This window comes from Leptosomus discolor, chromosome Z, assembly GCF_034619465.1.
Source record: "Leptosomus discolor isolate bLepDis1 chromosome Z, bLepDis1.hap2, whole genome shotgun sequence".
Taxonomy (NCBI): domain Eukaryota; kingdom Metazoa; phylum Chordata; class Aves; order Leptosomiformes; family Leptosomidae; genus Leptosomus; species Leptosomus discolor.
Window position 1 is genome coordinate 67,416,900 of NC_141419.1, and position 25,820 is coordinate 67,442,719.

Below are 25,820 nucleotides of genomic sequence, written 5' to 3' on the forward strand. Positions count from 1 at the left end.
GTTCCTCAGAAAGCTGCCACAGAAAAGCCACCAGCCTTATGGTATTGAAACGAACCTGTCATGATTGAGAGAGGCTCTCCAGAACACCTTTCAGACTTAGCCCTGCAGCTAGTAACACTCCTATGAGATTCACTGTGTGATGCCAGAAAGAGTATTTTGGGATTGTACAAGATTTACTACAGGATGTTTATGAGAGAAATGAAAGGCAGGAAAAGGGAGGGACCTAGATGATTTTGGGAGGAGTAAGTGTAGGAAAATAGAAGGATAGGTGCATAAAAGGAGCCAGCTGTATGTACATGCTTTGCGGCTCAGCATGCTTGTCTGGCCCTGCTCTGCACTTGGTGACTACAGTCCTGTCCTCTCATTAAACTATTTCTAACTGTTTTCCTAAGTGAGGCAGTCTCTATTCCATATGCATGTGTTATATGGAGATTTAAGCTCCAGCAACCAGAGTCATGCCATGGGTTATAGGGACCCATATTACTGCAGTACCAACAACCAGAGCAAGTATGTGCATCAGTGTGTGACTGCTAGAGAATATCAAGCCAGGCTAGGTGGCTTGGGAAGCCAGATATTGAAGTGGGGCCATAGGTCTGGACTAGACATGTGTGTGTGTCTCCAAGTGAGACAACTAGAGATTTTTGGCTACCAGACAGATCAGGGCATCCAGGTCAACTACTGGAAAGACTGTAAGGTCTGGAGGTTGACTGAGATACCCATTTCTGTGTCTCAGTCTCTGTTTCTCCGCCCTCTTCCTCTCCATCCGATGGAGATGAGGGGATATAAGGGCCAGATACTGCATCATCTGAATCTGTCTAAATCTAGCTACTGTGGGATTCATGGTGTTTGAGTGAGAGTGTGGGCACATGCGTGTCTGACTGAGGGGGTCTGTAACAGCAAGTGAGTAGGCTTGCAAGCATTGTGCGCTTGTATGTGCCAGCGACTGGGGTGACTGGGGATCCAAGGCCAGTTACTAGAAAGACTGAGCATCTAGGATCTTTACTGGGGGATCCATATTGTACATATGTAGGTCCACTAACAGGTCTGCAACCTGATCAGCGAGAGAGTGCAACAGGATAAAGCTGTTGGTGTTGGCTTTGTCTGCATGAGTGCTGTTTTCTGTCTGTGCTGATCTGTACAGCTGGCTGCATGCATGTGTTTATGTGCCCATGCTCAGTCTCACTACTGGTTGGTCTGAGGGGGCGTGGAACTGCAGCAGCCTCAGTCTGTCTTTGTTTTGAAAAGGTAAATGTTCTGTTGCCTCCACCTGTGTAAACCAGTACCCACCTCTTCGTTAAAACTTTTCCACAACAAGAATTTCTGAAAAGGGAAGAGGAAGATTTGGATTTGCATAGATAAAATTTCTATGAGTTAGTATTCATTTGTCACCTGTACTGCAAGCTGCAGCAAACACCTTCAGGATGAAGGATACAGGCACTAAACACAAGAATCGTTGATCCTCATACTACCCATCAAAATAGTTGCTACACAGATGACAGTAACTGATATATAAAGACAAAAGATGGTCTATCAGTTTCTTTTTTATTCTCTTCACAGTTATCCTGTTACTCCAGCAAGCAACAGACTTGCCTGAATTCCAACCAAAACAGTTGAGTGATGGAATGCCCACACACACTTTCTTAAAGTTTCTTAAAGTATAATCTGAGACACACCAACCCCCTCAGTAGTCTTAATAAACACAGCCCACAGCTATCTTAAAATTGATTTTCAGTATTTGTCAGAATCACTTACCTGTACAGTTTTTGGATTGCATGGGCTGCGTTCTTCCTCACATAAGGCGACAAATCAGAAGAGGCTTCCTTAATAGCAAGCATCATAATAGGAACAATAATTGGGACACGGATACTTGATAAAACTCTTAAAGCACTTGCACGGATTAACTGATTAGGATCCTAAAGAATGAGAGAGAAGGGGAGAAATAAAACAGTGCAGAAACACATCGTTAAATACTCTGCAGTTTTTACACTAATTAGTGACCGCACATTAAAACATCAAAATCTGACTATCAGTCAGGCTTGCAAGTTAAGGCCATGCTATTAAGAAAATGTGCGAAACTTCACACAAGAAACTTTCAACAACCTAAAAAAGTAAAAGAAAGTAAGAATCATAGAACCATAGAATGGTTTGGGTTGGAAGGACCTTGAAGATCACCTAGTTCCAACCTGCCTGTCATGGGCAGGGGCACCTTCCACCAGACCACGTTGCTCAAAGCTCCATCCAACCTGACCTTGAAAAACAAGGAAAACATTGAAACATGAAAATCTGGAAATCTGGCAAAGGAAAACATTAACATAATTCACTTTCCCAAGCAAAATATGGGAATGATGGATAAAAAAGACTAATGTTTTATTTAATGACCTGAAACATTTTCTGCCAAAGTGGAATTCAGATATTCCAAAAAACACACCTAGTTCAGTTTCATTACTTAGATATTAAGAACTGTCAAATGAAAATGTGGTTCTCAGTTGTGACACTCCCACTCAAGTTCTTGACAGCTTATCCATTTTATGCTTTACTGCAAAGATATAAACTGAAGCCAGTAATAAAATGAATTTTCTTAAGAACGTGTCAAAATATTAAGCTAAATGTTTTGAGACCTTCTATTTCTTACCCTCCCTTCTTTCATCTCAATACTTGCTCCCCTTTTATAATCCTAGGGTTAGCTTGGAGATCCAACAATAGCACAAGACATCAGTATTTGGAGGAACCGTTACGTAAACTTTGTCCATTAATCATGGTCTTGGGACACATGGGAAAAAATGTTGCTTAATCAAGTAGTAAATCTTCTAAAAGCTAGCAAAATGAAATTGCAGCAGCATTAATCCAGCGTACTGTCTGCCAGAAGGGCATTTCCCAAAGAACATTTCTCCCAAGGACTGAGAGTCGGCAACATGGATTTTCAGACTGGTATTACTTAATGATTAGTTCATTCAAGCTCTCAAAATTCCTGCATCTTAGCAGCTTCTGAGTAGTAAGTATCTGGATGGTGAAAACACTTAATCTAACAGGTTTTGGAAAAATAATCTGTTCTTATCAGAGTTTGCAAAGCTCACCTCCAATCACACAATTTTAAAATACCCTAAAAGTTCTTTCTAAAGAGGAAGAATAACATCTCCACACAAAGCCAAATTATAATCTTTATTACAAAACCAGAAACAAAACATCACAAAAAATGAACAGAGAATTAATTACATTTGTGTATCTTCCATAGCAGGCTTAGTAATTTCGTTAGTTGCTGAAAATCTCAGCTAGCTTGGAGTCTACCTCTTTGCCACACTACCACTTCTTTTTGAGTTATGCAAAGTCACAACATTTGAGCCATCCTCTCATTCAGCTACCACTATTGACAGTTTTTTAAAAAGTTATGCCACAAGAAGTGTTCACTGTACAGACATCTCATTAAAAACATAGGATACAAAGGCTTTTGAATTTTAGCTTTTCATGGCAATCACAGATCTTAAAGGTAGTACACATGTCATTGAGACAAAAGCTGGAAGGAAAGGGGCAGAAAGCTCTAGTCAGTTGTGAGATGCTCCTACAGTTGCATGCCTGCTGCTCCAATTGCAACATTTTCCAACAAGATGCAAGGTCTGGGTCAGCGACATGGCAGAAGTTAATTATAAACCTAGAGCAGCCTTACAAGAAGGGTAAAAGAAAAAAGAAAAACCTAACCTTCTCTTATTATAAAAACTGGCCAAATCTAAGGACAGAGACTTAATAAGTCTTTCTTTTCTCCACAGTCACACTTCAAAGGCAATCCTAATCTTTGTTCTCTAATTCCATTCCCCATTGTGATCCAAATTTGAAATGAACTCTTCAGTGCTTTTAATAAAAAAGAAGCATGTGCAACACACGGAATATTTTAGTTTAGGTTTAGTTTAGGTTTAGTTTAGGTTCCAATTCTCTGTTCTACATAAGATCTTTTACACCAATGAAAAGGAACACTTGATAGTTCAGGGTCTTCTTTCTACATAAGCTACCTTGGAAAGAGAAAAGGCATCCAGAAATCAAAAGTTGCACATACAAATTTGAAAGCACCAATCTGCCACTTTTCTTTAGCAAAGTAATTTTACTTCAGGCAGGCTTAGTTGCTTGACAAAGTTTGAGGTAGCACAAAAAACTGTCAATGACATAACTTTAAACTACTTTATCAGATGCAGATATTTACATGCTTTAGTTTACCAGACTACACTTACACAGATTTTTCTATTTTTGTGATAACTCAGAATTCTCTATGAATTGTTGTTTAGTAGTCACTCACTTTTAAAGCACGCTGGAAAGTACTGATGGACAATAATGCTAGATCTTGCTGCTCCTCTGCGTAACGCATCAGATAAACATAGACAAGCTTTTTTATCTGAAAAGAAAAATACAATGAACATTATCAGAAAGTTTTAGAATTCCACGAAACTAAGTCATAGATTGCACATTTTCATCAACATTTCTTCCGTGAAGGAAGAGTTAATATATCACTGGATTACTCACATGCTTTTCAAATGTCCTATAATTTACTGCATACCTTTAATAAAAACTCCCTCGGGTATCACAATATTACCTAATTAATGATACAGTCAGGTGAAGGCTAATAACACAAAGTACTGCTTTATGTTATCAACTAGTAAATAAAGATTTGAATAATCTAAGAAGCTGACATGTGGCAACTGACCACCTGAGCACTCCTCATGGGTTTTTTTTTCTCATGGAAAACAGGTTAAACTGCAACAGCAAAGGGTTTCAACAAGCCCATTTTACTGTACCCTGAAACTCAAAATCAATTACTTTAACATATTTGAAAGAGAATATAACTTTCAGCTGAAGTGTGGTAATTTACACTATTTAAATCTGATTAAAAGAGCAATTCTGACTATGTCTTGGACAAAAGCAAAGGATATTAAATCCACCTTTGCCTGACTATAAGCATTCAAAAGATGTAGCCAATATAAGCATACTACAAAGGATGCAATGTTCAAAGATTAAGAAAACCTCAGTATGATTTTGTGGGAGGAGGGTATTCAATTTATCTCACTTTACCCCCTCATGGCCACTGTATGCCCAGGAAGCACTGAAAACAGTTTTTACATTTGAGTTGTAAACTGACTATTGGGGTTTATAATGGAAAATTCTGAAAGACCCTCAACTACAGCTGTGCTATAATTACTGTCACTATCCAAAGATGTAACTTTGTGCCAATTCCTGCAAAAAGCATAATATTAAATCACAGAAGGTTACACCATACTAAATTATTTGTTGTTCAGCTATAGACAAGCAGCAATCAACATTGACCACAAGAGGCCTATGCACTGAATGACTGCAGGTGTGCAAAGAAAGCCTCCTTTCCTTGAAACCACTCTGTGACTAGAAATGGAAGCACTCAGAGCTTCGTGACTACACTATTCTTTCACCATTTACCTTCATTCAATGTTAAAATGTTCCTTTCTATAAAACTAATCATAACAGGGGCACATTAGGCTCGAAGAACACAGGCAGATTTGTTTAATTAGTTTATCAATACTAGCACATCAAACTCCATGAGTTATTGACTAAGACTTATTTTTGTTCTATACCACCATTTGTTTATTAGGTCACTTTTTGTATCCTTACCATCCATGACAAAGATGCACATAAGTTGAGGTCAGTGTGTACTTATAAAAACAAAAATCACAAGGCACTTCTGTAAACAGTAAGATGCCCTTTGCTTCTTTTAAAACAAATGAACATGTTCTACTACTTCACCTCCATTTACCAGTATCAGAGCACTCAGCCCTTTTTAAAAAAAAAAAAAAAAACAAACAAAAAACCAAAACAGCAGCCATTTCTGGGCAGGAAAGTCACTCGGCTACAAAGTCACTCAGATGAACTGATGTATTTTATGCTATGGTACTGTCGCAAGTTGTACAGGCAGACTTGTGTAAGAAATACTAAGGATAGGGAAAAATTTGGCAAAATATTATCAGAAAACAGCATCAGGATCAATGTACTAAGAATCTGATGTAATCCAGTAATTTCTCATAATTTCAAAAGCATCCTAAAAATTGGACAGAACAGGCTGCCCAGAGAGGTTATGGAGTCTCCTTCTCTGGAGACATTCAAAACCCATCTGGGCGTGTTCCTGTGTGACCTACTCTAGGTGGTCCTGCTCTGGCAGGGCGGCTGGACTAGATCTTTCAAGGTCCCTTCCAACTCCTAACATTCTGTGATTCTGTGTGGTTCTGTGATCACAATAAAGGTTTCTGAGATCCAGAAGTGCTAACTATACAGCTGTAAGTATAGCTACATTATGACCTAAACTTGTCATCTAACTAACCTTGATAAAGAAATTAGTCAGCTGGCTTTACTGAATGCCCTGATATCTTTTCAGTTAAACAGTCTCTTCCCGCACAAATATGTTAGTGCTAAATGGTGGAAAAATTAGGGAACTACAGCATAGAGGAAGACATGTGAATTCACATAACTGCCTATTTGTTTCAAAATTTAAGGCCCATAAAATACAAACCATAAAAGGCTTCTGCTAATTAATGTTAGATTATGCAATAAAACCTTGTCTGCACAGCCACAAAGAAGCACAAAGAGACAAGGCAAGTGGAGAGGTGTTTGCAAGTAATACCCTGCCCTAGCTTCCCCCAAGCCCATGACAGAAACCACCAGCCCACAGGTGCAGAGAGACACAGTAGTAAGAGGGAAGCCAAATTAAAACGCAGAGGAAAGGACACCTTATCAGGCCCCTCCCAGGACTCCTTCAGGAGAGCCTAAGCTCCCATGTCCCAGTGTTAAACCCATCAAGAGTCAACATCAGAGCACCTTTCAGACTGAGGGGCTTTTCTGCATACAGGTATGGAATGCAGATGAGTATTTTAGGATTGCACAACACTTATCATAGGACATTTTGGGGAGGAACCAAAGTGAAGGAGAAGCACGGGGAACCTATGTGATCTGGGGAAGAATTGGGGAAAATCGAGTGATAAGTAGATAGAAATGGCTGGACACATCTAAACAGTTTGCTGGTTGGTACATCTACCTTTCTGTACCCTCCAGCTGATCAGCACAGTCTGCTGTGTTTTCTCATTAAATTCCATTTTTAACTCTTTCCCTTGGAGAGGTACTCTCTCTTCACTGTGAAAGTGCATGTATGTGCCAGCAATCAGTCAGGCCACAGGCTGGAGGGCCCATCTGTCCATGGGCACCAGCAACTAGACACCAAAGCGAGGGGACTTAAGTGTACCTCCAGCAACTGGAATGGAACCTGAAGTCACAGAAGCCCCTGCATTCATGGTGGCCAGCACCTAGAACACGTGAAGGTCTGGCTGCCAGCACCTGTGCTAGGACCACAGGCCAGAGGGCCCATGAGCATAGGTGCAAGCAACGGAGGAGACTGTGAAACCAAGCGCAAGCCTCTATGTCCATGGTGCTAGTGACTGCAATGGGTGCAGGTGTATCAGTGGATCAAGCCGCACTAGCTGCAGAGTAGGAAAAGTGGCCTGGGAAGGAGGTAGATAAGGCTGTAGGCATCTAACGGCAAGACCACAGGAGGAGTTGGCTATGGCACGGACAAGGGAAGTTCCATCCAGCTGACAGAGGTATCAGATGGTCCGTGATGTCTCTAGGGGCAGGAACCATGTGTTTGTGTGCATCTCTCTAAGGGCATAACCACAGGGGGTCGGCTACTACAGGACCAGGTGGGCTCTGGCCACATCCAGTTGTGTGTGCACACCTGTGTGTCTAAGAGCAGGACCATGATGGGGTAGCTACTGGGGGACCAGGGTAGTCCTGTTTTACGTGTGTTCATACCTGTACAGCAGTTTGTACCAGCAACTGAAACAGGGCTGAAGCCTCAGGGCTTCATATGTCCAGTACCAGCAACAGGAGCAACTGGGATCCAGGGGCCAGCCACTGGGCAGATCATGTCTGAGTACTGGATGCATATGTATACATACATTCCCACTGGCAGACCTTCATCTTTAACTGCCAAGCTGCTGGTGTTGTTTGTGCTTATGTGAGCACCCTGTGTCAATCTGGTCAGCTGCCTTGGTACATATGTATTTCTTGTGTGTGTGTGTACTCAAAGCCACATAGTAAGCCTGTGAATTTAAATACATCATAGTTGAATACAATCTCCACTTTTTAATTTCCTGGGAATTTGAATTTTCACTAGTCCAAGTGACTTTTTATCACTTTCTTGTGAGAAGAACAACGACAACAAAAAGATACAGGAGCAAGATACTTTGTGTGTCTAACACCTGATATTGGGGCAAGAAAAGACACACATGCTGCTAAAATAAAATGGATGGTAAACAGCCTGAAAGAAAAAATTATATTTCCGCTAATGTTTTCATCTACAAAACGCTGAAAAAAATTATTAAACATGTCTTAAAAGTCACACAATTTAGTGCAATAAACTGAGTCAAGCAACTTGTCTCAAGAAATTAACTCCTACTGCAGATCATTCTCACTCAGGTTCTTCATCAGCTGCTTTTAGAGGAAGTATAATTTGTTCTTATCTGCCCCTTCATATACTCCTTTCATAATTTTGCATACAAAATAAATGAGTAAGGACATATTCCCAAGATGTGTTTATGACTTGGCTTTACAGTCTCCATGTTTGGCAAAACATAAAAGTAACCCAAAGATCTGAGATTACACTGCATGTTAGCAAAAATTTCTTCTCTGCTCAAGATGGGACCTATCCCTCCCTGCCTTCCAAATAGTCACACCTCTCCAAAAGGCTCTTGAGATTTGAAGTCTACTTTTCTGTAATCTTCTGGAATTACAGGCATTCACATTAACAAAACATTAAACAAATTCCCTAAACTAAATTATCAAAAGAATCAACATTTAAGTATTGTGAAACACAAATTATTTTAAACACACTTCATTAGTAACATCACATTTTTTCTAACCACAAATTCTACAAAGACTTGTTTAACTGAATTAAAGTGATCTCACCCTGAAATCCTAATGCTGAGACACTCCTTTTATAAACACACTTCATGGTTAGAACAGTGAAAACTTTTTTTACCCAACCCTTACCTCTCAGCCTTGATCTGCAATAGATATTTTCAAATACAATGTAGCACAATCCCTCCTCAAACTTTGCAAGCATCACCACACCTCAAATCATAGAATCATTTTGGTTGGAAAAAACCACTAAGATCATAAAGTCCAACCACTGACTTAACATTACCAAGCCCAGCACTAAACCATGTCCCTAAGCACCACATCCATACATCTTTTGAACACCTCCAGACAGACAACACCACTTCCCTGGGCAGCCTGATCCAATGTTTAACCACTCTTTCAATAAAGAAATTTTTCCTATTACCCAATCTAAACCTCCCCTGGCGCAACTTGTCTTATCACTAGTTACTTGGGAGAAGAGACCAACCCCCACCTCACTACAACCTCCTTTCAGGTAGTTGTAGAGAGCAATAAGGTCTCCCCTCAGCCTCCTCTTCTCCAAGATAAACAACCCCAGTTCCGTCAGCCACTCCTCATCAGACCTGTTCTCCAGACCCTTCAGCAGCTTCGTTTCCCTTCTCTGGACACGCTCCAGCACCTCAGTGTCTTTCCTATACTGTGGCGCCCAAAACTGGACACCCTACTCAAGATGCGGTCTCACCAGTGCCAAGTACAGGACCACGATCACCTCCCTGCTCCTGCTGGCCACACTATTGCTGATACAGGCCAGGATGCCATTGGCCTTCTTGGCCACCTGGGCACACTGCTGGCTCATGTTCAGCCGGCTGTCGACCAGCACCCCCAGGTCCTTTTCTGCCGGGCAGCTTTCCAGCCACTCCTCCCCAAGCCTGTAGAGCTGCCTGGGGTTGTTGTGACCCAAGTGCAGGACCTGGCACTTGGCCTTGTTAAACCTCACACAACTGGCCTCAGCCCATCGATCCAGCCTGTCCAGGTCCCTCTGCAGAGCCTTCCTACCTTTGAGCAGATCAACACTCCCACCCAATATAGCATCATCTGCAAACTTACTGAGGGAGCACTTGATCCCCTCATCCAGTTCGTTGATAAAGATATTAAATAAGACCAGCCCAAATACTGAGCCCCGGGGAACACCGCCCGTGACCAGTCGCCAACTGGATTTAACTTCATTTACCACAAATCTCTGGTCTTGGCCATCCAGCCAGTTTCTAACCCAGCAAAAAGTACACCTACCTAGGCCATGAGCCACCAGCTTATCCAATACGGTGCTATGGGGGACTGTGTCAAATGCCTTACTGAAGTCCAGACAGACAACATCCACAGCTTTTCCTTCATCCATTAGGCAGGTCACCTGATCATAAAGGAGATCAGGCTGGTCAAACAGGACCCACTCTTCATGAACCCACGCTGGCTGGGCCCAATTCCCTGGTTGTCCTGCACTTGCCATGTGAGCACACCCAAGACGAACAGCTCCATAATCTTGCCCAGTACCAAGGTCAGGCTGACAGGCCTGTAGTTCCCCGGATCCTCTTTCCAGCGCTTCTTGTAGATGGGCATCACATTGGCAAGCCTCCAGTCTTCCGGGACCTCTCCCATTAACCAGGACTGCTGATAAATGATGGAGAGTGGCTTGGCAAGTTCTTCCACCAGCTCCCTCAGCACTCTCAGCTGGATTTCATCCAGCCCCATAGACTTCTATGTGTCCAATTGGCATAGCAGATCATTAACTAATACTTCCTGGATTATGAGGGAATCCTACTGGTCTCCATCCCTGTCCTCCAGCTCAGGGGGCTGATTACCTTGAGGGTAACTAGTCCAACTATTAATGACTGAGGCAAAGAAGGCATTAAGTACCTCAGCCTTTTCCTCATCCTCAGTGACAATGTTCCCCCTCACATTCAGTAAAGGATGGAGATTCTTCCTGGCTCTTTTTTTTATTGTTAATGTACTTGTAAAAACACTTCTTACTACCTCTTGCAACAGTGGCCAGACTGAGTTCTAACTGGGCTTTTGCCTTCCTAATGTTAATTCTACATGACCCAACTAAATCCCTGTACTCTTCTTGAGTAGCCTGCCCCTTCTTCCAAAGGTGGTAGACTCTTCTCTTTCTGCTAAGTCCCAGCAAAAGCTTCCTATTCAGTCAGGCCAGTCATTTCCCCTGCCAGTTTGTCTTCTGGAACATGGGGACAGCCTGCTCTTGTGCTTTTCAGACTTACTTCTTGAAAAATGTCCAGCCTTCCTGGACCACTTTGCCCTTTAGGACTGACTCCCAAGGGACTTTCTTAACCAGTGTCCTAAACAGGTCAAAGTCTGCCCTTCGGAAGTCCATGGTAGTGGTTTTGCTGACCCTCCTCCTTACTTTGCCAAAAATTGAAAACTCTATCCATGGTCACTAAGCCCAAGACAGCCTCTGACCACCACATCATCCACCAGTCCCTCCCTGTTAGTAAACAGGAGGTCCAGCAAGGCATCTCCCCTGGCAGGCTCAGTCACCAGCTATGTCAGGAAGTCATTCTCCACACACTCCAGGAACCTCCCAGGTTGCTTTTTCTCTGCTGTGTTGTATTTCCAGCAGATATCTGGCAAGTTGAAGTCCCCCACAAGAACAAGAGCTGGTGATTGAGTCTTCTGCCAGCTGTTTGTAGAACACTTCATCAGCCTCTTCGTCCTGGTTGGGTGGTCTATAACAGACTCCCAAGAGGATGTCTGCCTCACTAACCTTCCTCCTCATCCTTACCCATGAACATTCAACCACTCCATCACAGTTGTTGAGTTCTATGCGGTCAAAACACTCCCTAACATAGACAGCCACCCTACCGCCTTTTGTACCTTCCCTGTTCATTCTGAAGAGCTTATAGCCATCCATTGCAGCATATCAGTCATGGGAGTCATCCCACCATGTTCCTGTGATGGCAACTATGTCATAGCTGTCGTGCTGCACAATGGCTTCCAGCTCCTCCTGTTTGTTGCCCACGCTGCGTTCATTAGTGTAGGTGCACTTGAGCCACGCTAATGATTTCTCTCCCAACAGTGGCCTGCCACCCTTAGGCTCAACACTATCAAGTGTGGTTTTATCCCCTTCCCCCTTCCAATCTAGTTCAAAGCCCTTTCAATCAGTCCGGCCAGTTCATATGCAAGGATCCTTTTTCCCCTTTGAGACAGATGAACTCCATCTGTTGCCAGCAGACCCTGTGTAGTGTAAAGCTCCTCATGATCAAAAAATCCAAAATTCTGCCAGTGGCACCAGACCCTAAGCTACATATTAATCAGTTGAGTTTTCCTCCTTCTTTCAGAATTCTTCCCTGCCACTGGAGGGACTGAGGAGAACACTACCTGCGCTCCTGAGCCATCAAGTGATCTCCCCAGTGCCTTGAAGTCCTTTTTAATTGCTTTCGGACTTCCTTCTGTAACCTCATCACTACCAACCTGGATAATCAACAGTGGGTAGTAGTCTGATGGCCGTACCAAACCAGAAAGTTCCCTAGTAATATCTCTAACCTGGGACGTAACCTATAGTACCTTTTTTCAGAACTACCACCACACGCTTCCACAAACTTTCTCTAATCAATCAGTTTTTAAAATGTAAGTAGTTAATATTCCTCAATTCAAATCACACAGTAGTTTTCCCGTATTTACACATTAAACTATTACATAATGCTGTCATTGAAATTAAATCCTGAGAAATTCTATTTAAAAAATATTAGAGATTTTATGGTTTATGTTGAAGTCAGAGACAATTAGTTAAAAAAATTTCATGAACAAATCTTCCATAACAGTATGCTTAATGAGCTATAGGAATACCTCAATATTTTTACTGGCAACATTCTTCACAACAGCTGGAAACAGCTCAGAAGCATTTTTTCCTTTTGCAATCATCTGAAAACAAAAAAAAGATACAAGTTATATTATTAAATTACAAAGATTTGAGTAGTTTGTTGTTGTTTTGGCTTTTGGTTTGTTCGGGTTTTGTTGTTTTGTTTGTTTGTTTTTTAAGAAAGACATAGGCATTTATTCCAGATCTGTATTTCAAATCTGATTTCTATGAAGTTGAGAATGAAGTATGATTTTTTGTTACTATTTACAGGATACTATCCATACACCAAAACCCCTGAGTACTGGCTGGTTACAAGTTTTGGGTGTAGAATCAATGAACTAGACTTTACCATATTGGATGCAAATCATTTTTAATTCTTTAAAACTTACTTAAAACAGAGATCTTGCTAATACGAAAAGCTTCAGGGAATTACTTTTTGGGAGCTGCTAGCCAAAAAAAAAAAAAACAAACACCCAAAAAACCATCAGAAGCTAAACAATTTTAAGTCCTGTTCCCTTTCCCTGGAACAACCTTGGTGTGTAACAGAATCAAGGAAAAAAAAAAATAGACTTCACACGTTAGAAATAAAGCAAGGTTGTTCTCCATAGCAAGTTAAACATAATAGGCCTTAAAGTGTTTATACAGATCAAAAAAAAAGGTAAAAGTAAGCTCAGTCAACCCACTGTTATTTTTTTTTTTTTTAAAAAAAGGAACTTTTCATAAACTTAAGAGAAATCTGAAACTAGGGTACGTAGTAAACAACAAAATGGCGTCAAAGACCAAAAATAACAAAACCCCAGTTTAGCTTCAGCCCTTGTATGAACAGCTTAAGGAAGAAGTTATTTATAAGAAATCAAGCAAATTAGAAAGAATAAAATACTTCAATATACACAACAGCTGTACAACTCTCTTATTTCTTAGACGTAATTCCAGCAGAATGTGTGCCAGTACTTCATATCCGAGCTGCAAACCCTAGAATTCCATTGATGTGTTGTATCAAGTTACAGCACTGCTGAATACAGACTCAGAGCACCCCCCAGCTACGGTCAAGGGCAGGATCCATTCAGCCAAACGTCAAGCTACTCACAAAGAACAAGAACTCACCAAAACAAGCAAATATGCAGGGATCCAACACATAAACATGAATTTTGCAGTAACTGTCTCGCATTCTCACCATTACTCAACATTATACAGCTGATTAAACTTCATATTCCTAACTCACAGGTCCTTTTGTGTATTTCATTAGGGGCATAAAGAACTAGGATCTCTTGCTTGACAAAAGCAGGAAAACATAAAACAGGTGATACCTTGATAAACTGTATTCAGAGGTTAGAAGAAAGACATCTGAAGACAAAAGAGTAGTTGTAGTCCAAGCTGTAACTGAGTGAGCCTTCCAAAAGGGTTCAAGAGCAGCTAGCTGTCCAGCATGACACTTCAATTTAACGAACTTAACATCTTAAGCTATTTCTTGCAGCTGTATTAAAGCACAGGAAGTGACAAACTAAGCAGCAAGCACATTGTATAGGTTTCAAGGGGTTTTAACTAAGAATCTAAATTAAACCACTGCTGTTGGGACTAGGGAGGGGGGCTTTGTAATAAATGCCAGATTGAGAACGACCAGAGTCACGAAGAACTTAGTGCCAAGATGCATTGCAGAGAAGTATCATAGACTAAAATATTATCAACCACCCACCTTGATGCCACGGAAGTTATGTTATTCAAAAACAGGGATGATCTTTTGACTTCCCTGATAGGCTATAACGGTATGACTATGCATTACTAGCATTATTTAACCGATCAACCATAATAAGTCCAGTGTACCATGTAAATATGTATTTAGGGTCTTTTAAAAGAGTGTATTTTGACTCATTAAGTCATAACTATTAGCGTAAATCCTCCTTAGCCCATGGATCATTAACCTGAAAGAACATAATGGTTCTTTCCAAGACTAAAGTCTATCATGTCATTTCATTGCTGTGCCCAGACATTCTCCAATTGTGTTGTCTTTCTTATATACCTGGATTTCCTGCACAGCAATTTTCATTCTAGAATAAGCACTATGTAATGTCAGGCTGTACTCCAGCCTTTTTTTCCCCCATGCAAAAGACACACAGACATGGATGAAATTCTTTGTGGGAAATCAGACGTGTGAATTTGTTTCCTGAACTTATGCTCTGAAATCTCCAAAAGCAAAATTCCACTGAGATTTTTTTCCAGATGAAAAGTTCAGACAGGCTTCAAGATCTGGTAACAAGAACATCTCCATTATTGTAATATCAGTGTATGTTTTAGAAGAAATATCAGCTATTGTGTTTTCATGCGTATAGTAAAATAAACTTGGTTCTGTATACTCTTTAAATTTATTTCTAAACCAGCAGTGTTTCTCATGACCTTCCAAAGACTGTAATTATTTTACGGCATGCTTGTAAGGAAGAAACACAAAAAATAACATACTGACTGGGGGGGAAAAAAAAAAAAAAAAAAAAGGTCATTGATCATTCAAGCCACACACACATATTTCAGCTAGAGGTGGGCTTAGACACCTTCATGTAAGAAAGGGAGTGGAAAGATCAAAACCGGACTACTCCTGTGCTTGAAATTAGATTGTTAAAAGTCACTCTCTGCAAGACTGATTTGCTTTTATTTGTAATTAATCTCCTTCTCCCCAGGAGAGAGTTTGCAAACTCCCTTAAAGGAGGAAGCACCAGCAAAAGGAGCCATAAGCAGTGTTCTCCTGGTACTTCTTCCATCACACCCATATGGTTCAGCCTCTTGAAGTCTTCTAAAAGAGTAAGAAAACCATTGGTATGCACAGCTTTTTCTCCTACCTAAAGTTAGTGAAAATAAGCATTCCAGCAAGACATGTTAAACAATGCTCTAACAGTGGAGTTCCTTTTTCCACTAATAAGGCTAGAGGAAGCCTTTCATCTCTGGTAAACACATTTCATCCCTGAGAACTCTCTAAATGTAAGCACACAACTGGTAACACACAAGCATCTTTGTGCCCAGCAAGAACATTATCACCACTGCTACAAGTCCTTACATTAATTGTGCAAGGTCCCAGTCCTGGCCTGCAAAGCTTGTAGTCTCAGTTTGTTACGTGAATCAGAGGCTCGTACCAGGAGTCTGTTATGAAACACAGTTTAAACACAGGATAACAGCAAATACCTTGAAAATATGGAAGAGACTGAAAACAGAAAATCCACTAAATCAAAGAATTGGCCTGTGGTCAAGTAATGGTCAACCTTATGAGCTAGAAGGCTGTTTCTGCTTTCAGAAAAGCGGCAGCAGCTGAGCAAGGAAAAAATATGCAAGAAACAGAAGGTGCCTGCTGCCATCTGGGAAAGTAATACTCTTCCAGCATTGTGCAGTACTTAAGAGAAACCAATGACTGGGAACTTATAAGAGGACAAAAATCTGTAATTGGGGAAGCAAAAGAAAGAATGTGCTCAATTCAGTTCTGCCTTCCCTTGCTGAAGAGCTCTTGAGCCTGAGCGCTTAAGACCATCAAGGAACACAGCTATCAGTGCTAACTACACATCTCGAGCTTCATGGTCTCATATACTTCTAGAAAATCAAAGAAATAGTTCTTAAGAACTGCTTTGAATATGTAGCAGCACCAGGTATTTATGAGCACATTTGCTCATCGCACACTCAATGATAAAGACAGCATTGTTTGTAGGGAGGAAAAAAAAAAAAAAAATCAATCTAATGAAGCCTTGGTTTAAAATTTAAAGCTGACCTGATTTAACAGTTTCTAATTCCCACATACACACTCAGTTCCAACAGTTTCCAGTACATATAAATATCTGGCCACCTTTTTGAAAAAGAAAACCAAGGGAGCAACAGGCAATTCTCCCCAGCCCTCCCGCCCATAGTAACAGCCAGAAGACAGACCTTTTCTGAGGGAAGCAGAAGAATGTAAGTTACCGTAGGTTGAAACCATGGCACTCCTAAAGGCCATGATGTTTTGCAACCACACCTCTGCATGCCAGACTCCCACTGGCCAAACCCTGAGGAATCCCACATCATGCTGGAGAAGATAAACCAAGAAACCTTTCACCAAAAAACTAAACCCAGTATGTTATGAAATGGTAGTTGATCGGTTAATAGCCAACTGATGTCTCTGGAAGGACTAGGATCAAAGGCAAAAGCAGAAGACAACCAGCTTGAGTAAAATGTTCATCACTAGAGGATAACGAAGGGAGAAATCACCAGCTCGAGTCAGAGGAAAGAACACAATCGCATGACATAATCTGTATCTTCTCGCTTCAGTACATGCTTGAGTAGGACTAACCCACATAAAAAAAAAAAACCCGAGCAAAACAAAGAAGTACATCCAGAGGGGACTGGAGGAACAATGAGAGAAAGAAAAGGCAGAAGTTGTGTCCCCCCCGCAAAAAAAAGTCAAGTGGACACTGAACAGCTTTCCATAGCACAGCCTTCTGCTACTTTTAAGAAGAAATAAAGGAACTTTATAAACTTCATGATGTTTAGTTTATAAGGTTTAAACACAAAATGGTATTAAACATTATTGAATCACCTCTACCGGTATACTGTTCACCCGAAATGCTTAGTCAGATATATAGGCAACTCTTGAATTAAAAAAAACCCTTCTATAATCCAAAAAAGTAAAAATAGTAAATGGAATTTGTCATTTTACTCTTGAAAATTTCTGGGGTTTCCTGTCTGCTAAATTAAGACAGCAATTGAAGTTTCTCTGAAGGAGCCATTTCCTATTTAAGATCTCGCCTCCCTACTGAAAAATATTTACAGGCATATTGGCACTGTTGCATAAGTATTTTAAAAGTATATGACTGCATATATTTTTATATAGCCATTTCTACACAAAATTCAAAATTAAAGACTTCACAGTAGCTTTTAAACACCATCTAAAGATTCAGATGCTGAGTTGGTACAAGATCTGTAAAGCAAAAACAGTATACACACCCAAGAAATAAAAATAGTAATAAAAAAGACACCCCGGCAAATGAAAATAATAATTAAAAAATCACATACCCCAACAATCCTTTTCATAGCATCCAGCTTCGCAGAATCTTTACTGCTTTCCAACATTTGTTTTAGGTCTTCATTTCTGTGGTAGAAACACAGTAAAGCATCAATTAGAAAAAGTAAAAAATAAAACTAGAATACCATTTTTATATTCTTGCATCAATTCAGCAATTTAAGGTGAAGCACTGCTCCTTCTTGCCCACTTACAAATTGTATTTGTTAACATACTGGCCTACTATAACGAAGTGTTTAGCAAAAGAATCTATCAGATTACAACAGTAATGAAAGCCCACGCAACTTGAATCTACTGTAAAGTGAACCTTGGCTAGAAGGTCTTGAGGCAAAAGAAGAGCTCAATTTGAATCAAAAACTCATTCACTCCTCCCTTTTCCCCCAGTGAGGGCCAGATGTAATAGCCTGAGGTTGACATATTTGCCTTAAAATATAGTATCAGCTTACGTAAATCACCAAAAAGCCCGACAGCAGACTTCAGTATGGTCTGAATTTCAAAGAGAATCAAGCATAGAACCTTACGTTTTTATCTTCCTTTCTGGATTGTAAATTGCTGTCCTCCTCCCTCAGGATTAAAAGTCTCAGATCTAGTACATCTATTCTACATAGGTAGCCCAATTAGACACATATATCATCCAAGCAGTTTTTACAGCTGAAAGAAGATTCTCACATGAAAACATTAAGTCAATAAGGATGTTCCCCTCACAGATACGGCTTCTCATTAGCTGCCACTAATAAGCAACCTCACCCTGCTTGGCTTTTTAGACACAAAGAGATCATGGTCTAACTGCATTTGTAGACTCTGAAAGTTTACAGTAGAGATTCTTCCAATAGAATACATCCTTTTGTAATGCCTAGGTTGCTCAAGTACTAAAATATATGAAGCAAACAATGGCTCGAGAAGGGACAACTGCAATATTCCAAAGAACTCTGAAAACTTTCCAAGTTTTCACAAAGTGAAGGGCAACACAGAAATCCACTGTGGTGGGTTCACCCTGGCTGGATGCTAGGTGTCCACCAAGCCACTATCACTCACCTCCTCAGCAGCAGAGGGTAGAGAGAATATAAGATGAAGAAAACATCATGGGTCAAGATAAAAGCACTGTAATAAGGCAAAAGCAAAGGCAATGTGCAGAAGCAAAGAAAAACAAAAGATTTATTCTCTACTTCCCAATAGCAGGCAACATCCAGCCACTTCCCAGGAAGCAGGGCTTCAGTACACATAGCGGTGGCTCCAGAAGACAAAGGTTGTAAAAATGAATGCCCCGCCCTGCTCTCCCCTACCCCACCCACTGCTTTCTCTTAGCTTTTATTGCTAAGCAGACATCATATGGTATGGTATATCCCTTTGGTCAGTTTGGGTCAGCTGTCCTGGCTATATCCCCTCCCAAGATTCTGTCCACTCCCAGCCTACTGGGGAAATGTTGGAGAGAAAGCCTTGATGCTGGGTGAGCCCCGCTCAGCAGTAGCCAAAACAGTGGTGTGTTACCAACCCCTTTCTAGCTACCACTACAAAGCACAGCATGATGAGGGCTGCTATGGTGAAAATTAACTCAGTCTCAGCTAGACCAAATATGTCCAGATAGGATTTCAAAAGTGAATGCGAAAACTAGACATATTCTGATTTATCACTGCCCTCAGAATTTCAGATGGGGAGGAAAAAGATGTTTAAGCCAAAGCCAGAATTAGTTACAGTGAGACAAAATGCTGTCATCCCTTCTTTCATACACCTTTAAACAGCATTATTCCTACTTGCAAGGGATATGCTCACTCTATTAGAGATTTTCCTGTTTTCAGACCCAGTACTGCATCTATTCTGTGTCCCTCCATGAGAAATTCATGTTGCCCAGACACTTCAGCATCATCCACAAAACTAAGAACCACAACCAGATGGGGAAAAAAAAAAAAACAAATAGAACTTTTTCCTAGCAAGTCAGAAGAACAAACGTGCAAAATTCAGGATGCAGATACCTACACACAACTTCCAATTACAGCCTAACTTCTTTTTCAAAACCAAGTGTTTCGTGAAACACTGGAACAACCTAATAGAGATGGCCTGTTGTAAATACTGGCTTCATTTGACAGCTTAATAGTTAAGTACCATCTTTAAAAGAAAAAAAGTGGAAGCATTCCATTTTCTTGCCTGCTTCAGCACCATTTCCCAAAAATCACTGGGAACTCCTTATTTTGTCTGCATCACGCTCAGAGTTTTTTACCATTTTCAGTTATTCCTGGAAGTGTTTAAAGAACTATATGGTCAGTCTTCTATTGCTACGTTTATTCAGTTGCTTCCTTCAGTCCTCCAAATTATACTTCCTATTCAACTTCATTCTGTAGTTTTGCATACTGTTTAGGTCAGTTTAATATGTCTATAGTTGGCCACCTTCTCGTAACATCCAGCCTACATTCTTCTTGTAACACCACCCCGAGTTAGGAGGTCTGTTAAAAATAACTAACGCTGTGATTTCACAGACCTTTTCCTACTGCCCTCCTCCCCACTCCCTAGGATAAAGGCACACCCCCCTCTACATTAAGCTCCCTAGTTTTCTGATTTCACTTCAAGCATGCTTGTGTTCACCTCTATATCCTTTTAGCCAATCCATATTTTTCCCTCAGCTCTACATCCTTATTTTTGATACCGGGAATCAAGTACTTGTTAGTTTAGGGTTGTACCTAAAATACCTTAAATAATTTGCCTTTTTTTTTTTTTACCTTTTAATGTCTCTGTGTAGATCTGCTTCCAATAAACTTTTTAGGAAGGCAGCTCTCTTTATTCCCATCATTCTTGGCCACAGACATAGTTTATTTTGCTGACCTTTTCTGTCCACCTATTTCTCATAGGTTATTGAGTAAGTCTCAGTTCTTTTAGATCAGCTTGAAGCACCCTGCCTGAGACTCTGCTCTAGTTGGATGTAGAGATTTCAGAGACTTCTAATTCCTTCTGCTCAAGTCTGAAGCCCTGCTTTTTAAGCTTAGTTTGTGAAAGAATCTATACAATACAGTTATCAAAGTGACATAGCAGAAGACTGGACTTGATTTGGAAAGCTGCTTCCAGTCATATGCTCCCACTTCTAGTTTCCTACTGCTATTCGAGACAATCACGCACAGATTGAGATAGAGACATCAGTCAAAGTTAAAGCACACAATAATATTACTAAATTGTGTATCATCGAGTTCTCAGTATATAATTGGTAGGAGGACGCTTCGGTTCCTTGGCACAACCAACAAAGCAACTACTTTTCAAAAAGACTAGTATCTCACTAAAGAATCAAAAAGCGTCTCATGAATAAGACATTATAGCAACTGCTTAAGATTCAAGTCTGGGAGTACATTTATCTAATAAAAAATTAACAAAAAAGTTAACATGAAAAAATAAGAATGTGTCAACAAATCCTGCAAGTGAGAAAGTAGAACATAGGGAAATTTGAACTTGAGGATGAAGTAGTAAAAATGGAGTAAGTTACACAGCACAAGATTCAAGTACACGCTGAAGACTATTTCCCAGAAGTCAGGAATGACAAAAGCGAAGAGTAATCACGGGATGCGTATGAGTTGCCAATGTAACATACACACAGAAAAAAAGGTTAAAGGTGAATTTAAGATATGAAAACAGAAGAAAAAAGCATTTAATGATGAAATGTACTTCTAACTGCTTATAGAAAATACTCTATCATACATTTCAAATTAAAACATTTTTAGATGTTGACAGGGAAGATACAAACCAGAGAAACTAAGACATGAAGACCTGCTTACAGCAAGCTTTGCTTTCCTAAGAGAAAAGCAGTAAGGGGGGAAAAGAAAAATAGGAAAAACCACACAAGTTCTTGATGTGTCCATTCGGAAACTGACTGCTACGTGAACTGATTGGGTTTTTTAATCTTGGCTAACAAATTATAATCCAGGATTAGCAAGCATTAGATACTTACAGAGTAAAACATTGCTCCACACATTCATATGGATCATCATCAGCAAGCCTTTTTTCTTCTACAGTTAGATATGGTTTCAGTGTAACTTCAAAGTTTCGCCCCTTAAGAGCAGATTTAATAGTGCAAGACACCTCAATTATTTTACCCAGCACTGTAGAATTTCGTTCCATTCTTTTAAGTACAGTATTTAAAAAAAAAAAGACTGCACTCAGCCGAGCTTGCCTGTTGAGACTGAGGTCTACACAAAAAAAGAAAATCTTATTAAGTAACAGGATACCCACTCCCTTGCTGTTTTAACTTCTAGAAACAAATATTCTACGCAGATTTCAAAGGTCATTTCCCTCCAAAAACAACACTTATCAGCAGCCTCAATGAACAATGGGAAAGGAAAATGCATTTCAGTCTTTCATAATATATTGTACAGTACAAAAATACTTTCATCTTCTGAGCATTAAGAAGATTTAAGGGAGTTTCAATCCTTAAGTAAAATCCCTCAAAACAGAAAGCATAAATGCAAGCCTCACACTGCTTGTTCATGTTTCTGTACTCATCAGTTATTCTGAAGTGACAGTCCTTCAGTACACAATGTTAGACAAGTAATTTCTTTATCACTTATGTCCACCTGCCAGGAGCTCAGGAAAATGCAAGCAACCCTCCAGCCACATCAGCACCTTTGCCTCTGCTAAAACTTTGAGAGTAATTCTAGCCTTAGAGTTAGGTACATATTACAAATGACTGAAATACAAGCTTTACTACTTCAGCTGCAAAACCTGGTTTAAAGAAGCCTAATCTGGTAGTTTACAAATAATATGGAGCTATATGAAGCAGGACAGCAAGTCTCAGCAGCAGGTACAAAAAGAAAAACAAAAAAAACACACCACCTTTGTAAGAGTAAATATACGGTCTCTGAGTCCATTTTTCCTAACAGCAAGAAGAGACAAAATGACTTTCTGAGAGGGGGAAAACAAAACAAAACAAAACAAAACAACTCCCACCTGTCTGCCCACTGACATAGCTACACATGCAACAAGGTTTCCCTGAGTTCCCAAGTTGTAGTCCAATATCTTAACTTCTACATAACACGGCCTCACTGTCCTAAAAAGTTGCCAATTGAAAGCACTGGTATGGACTATAATTAGAAATCTTATACCCAATTACAACATGAACAGGCTAGGAAATACAATCTTTATTAGCATCTACCAAAAAAGGCAATGAGCCAGTTATTAAGAAGTCAGTACTCACCTGCCTTTGTAATCTTTACCAACGGGCTTGTATTCCTCAAGACAAGAATTTGAAAACTAAGGTGTATACTAGAAATGCAGGTTCATTGCCTAACTTTCTGTCACAGCAAGTATCACACATGACAGATCTGCAGTGACACAATACGATGGACATCACAAAACACATTCAGAATAATACGTTCTTTTCAAATCACTCATTGAACGTTAAGCAGAGGAAGATAATTTCTAACTTTCTTCTATGTTTTCATATTTTATGGTATGTCCTTCTACCTCAAAGCACTGCTTTCTTCATATGCCTTTAAACCACTGCTGGATATGATAGGGGTATGGATATGATAGGACCTATGATGTGCCTACGAGTTAGGATTAATTTTATAGATGTTACTGTAAGTGGAAACAAGAAACACCAGGTAGATTTTTCTAGTTCTCATTCTCTTTCATGCTCCCTCTACTCCCCTGCCATCAAAAATAAAAAAATAACAAACCTTATAAAAACACAACCTCAACACCCCAAAATTAGAGGAAAAAAAAAACCACAACAAAACAAACAACAAAAAACCACCAGAGCTTGGCAGCCAAGAGAACATGCTGCCAAACTATTTTAACAGCCTGGAGTCTTACACCAGAAGGACCCTGACCATTACTTTCCATGATGATTACAGCAAACAGCAGCTAAACAACAACTCTGAGTATGCCACTCTCTTGTTAACACACATTGGGTGACTAAAACTAGCACCTTACTCAGATTAAGACTGGGATTTCAGATTCCATTAAGCAACATTACCCACTTTTACAGAAAACAAAAGAGGGTAGCCATAACTGTACATCACTGAGGTTTAAACCAGCTATGTCACTGATAAACGTGGGCCTATCAGTTACTTTGTCTTCACACAGGAGCTATCACAAACCTTTAATTGCACTAAAATACTAATCTGCGATCTGTGGCATATCGTTTGCCACTGTACCTCCATATTCTGAACAACTGTTGTTAAGAGAACACTTACTCCACCCTAGTAAGAAACACGTTTATTGTATCCCCTGTTAATTTTAGCAACACTGTACGATAAAACCTACAAATTGTCAGCATTTGCTACAGTTCTCGTGTACCCCGTCACTGAAAGAAGTCACACACTCATCATAAGGTTTTCTTTGTAAAAAGAAGTTTTATAAGCATCAAAAGCACAACTCAAGCTCAGCTGGCAACGCAACAATAACTCTTTAGCTACAAAATCTTTACTCCTGGCAGTTTATCAGCCTGCTGTTTTATGAAATAAGAGTTCAATTACGATTCCCCATGCTATCTGTATGCCCCAAAACCTGGGGACAGTGCTAATCACCTCTAAAAAAGGTGAAGGAATTTTAAACAAATAAACTCATGGTGAGACAGAGGCTGTTCATATACAAGGACAGCACTGTGTTACTGCATGGTAAGATACAGGAAACAGCAAACAAATCCACTGCAGGTGAGGAAGCAAGCTTCATTAGTTCTGATATTATTGAACCACCTGCTACAGAACAAGAACAAAAGTTACAAAAGTCCAATTCAACACAGTTTTAATAATGCACTTCTTGTTTTCAGTTCTCCATCCACTACATACTTTCAGCTACACGGTATCAATTGCATTATTCTTGCATTGAAAGTCTTCAGGTGACTTCAGTCTGGATGACATGCTTTTAATCACAGCACAGCAAGATTCTGGGGTTTTTTGCCTGCAGCACAGCAAAATGTTCCAACACAAAGTTCAAAATACTATGAATGTTACCAGGTTCGAAGCAGAAAATCCACACTGACAGAGCAGCTTAACCTTTGGTCTTGGCACCTGAGTGGTAACGTGTCCTGGTTTGGGCTAAATCAGAACTAATTCTGTTTTAGTGCTTTAACTTTTCAGTTAATTCTCCTATAACTAACTGCACTTTCTGAAACAGCAGCATGTTTTTCAAGACAGTGACTGCTTCTAGCAGTGACAAGGCCTGATGTTTATAGTTCATACCAAGGAATGGTGTGCAGAGAGGCCCTTGCTTATACTTGTTCTTATAGCAACCAAGGTCACTGCTAAATCTTGTACTCCATGTTGGGGTGCCAGGAGTGAAAAGGGTCGCAAGCACGTAAAAGGTCACACCTACAGGGAGAAGCAAACCGGACAGGTGACCCAAACCTGATCAACAAAGTATTCCATCGCATATACTGCATATTCAGGATAAAGCTGAGGGATCATGAGGGTCAATCTCTCTCTTCTTCAATGGCCAACACCTGAGGATGACTCTTGTCTGTTCTTCTGCCATCGATCCCGACCCGTGCATCCCTGAATCCAGTGCCTGAGTCCAGCTCCTGCATCCCGTTCCTGCCTGCTGCCGAGTCCAGCCTGGGACTGCCCCAGTGCCAGCCCTGCAGTGTGGTCCTGACGTATCGTCATCAGGGTGGGGGGAGTTGGGTTCGGTATTAGTTTTGTATCTATTTGTATATATTTGTACATATTGTATGTATTTCATTACTCCCTTATCTTTTCTTTTATTGTTATTGTTTCATTAAAGCTGTTTTAGTTTTCTTTTCCAAACCGTAAAGTCTCTCTCCCTTGTTCTCTCTCCTTTTCCCTTTTGGGAGGGGAGAGGGGTTAATAGAGAGCATCTGTCATTCGTTAGTGGCTGGCCCACCCTCAACCTGTGACATAATGAAGTCCTATGTAAGGTCCTGTAAGCACTCAAAAAATTTTTTAAAAAATAAAATATTAAAATATTATAATTTTTTAATCAGATTTTTTATATTTACATTATAAGTCCTTAAAATAAATTGGCTTATTCTAGCTCCAGCTACTGTGTAAACTCTAAACAAGTTTGAATTTAACACTTAAAGAGGAACTTTAAATT

At 40.2% G+C, this 25,820-nt stretch overlaps 1 protein-coding gene across 4 annotated transcripts in view; it reads right to left on the minus strand.

Annotated features, from left to right (window-relative positions):
• The window catches only part of AP3B1 (adaptor related protein complex 3 subunit beta 1), a 169,082-nt gene that overhangs the window by 137,619 nt on the left and 5,643 nt on the right, over nt 1–25,820 (minus strand). For 3 of the 4 annotated variants that reach the window (XM_086480372.1, XM_086480369.1, XM_086480370.1), the window contains exons 2-5: nt 17,783–17,858; nt 12,751–12,825; nt 4,283–4,378; nt 1,753–1,913 (exon numbers count right to left, since the gene is read on the minus strand). In XM_086480372.1, the coding sequence (XP_086336498.1) occupies nt 1,753–1,913; nt 4,283–4,378; nt 12,751–12,825; nt 17,783–17,858 (408 nt within the window). Of the gene's footprint in view, nt 1–1,752; nt 1,914–4,282; nt 4,379–12,750; nt 12,826–17,782; nt 17,859–21,714; nt 21,885–25,820 lie in introns of those variants that run through there. The other variant, XM_086480371.1, reaches the window with a different exon arrangement.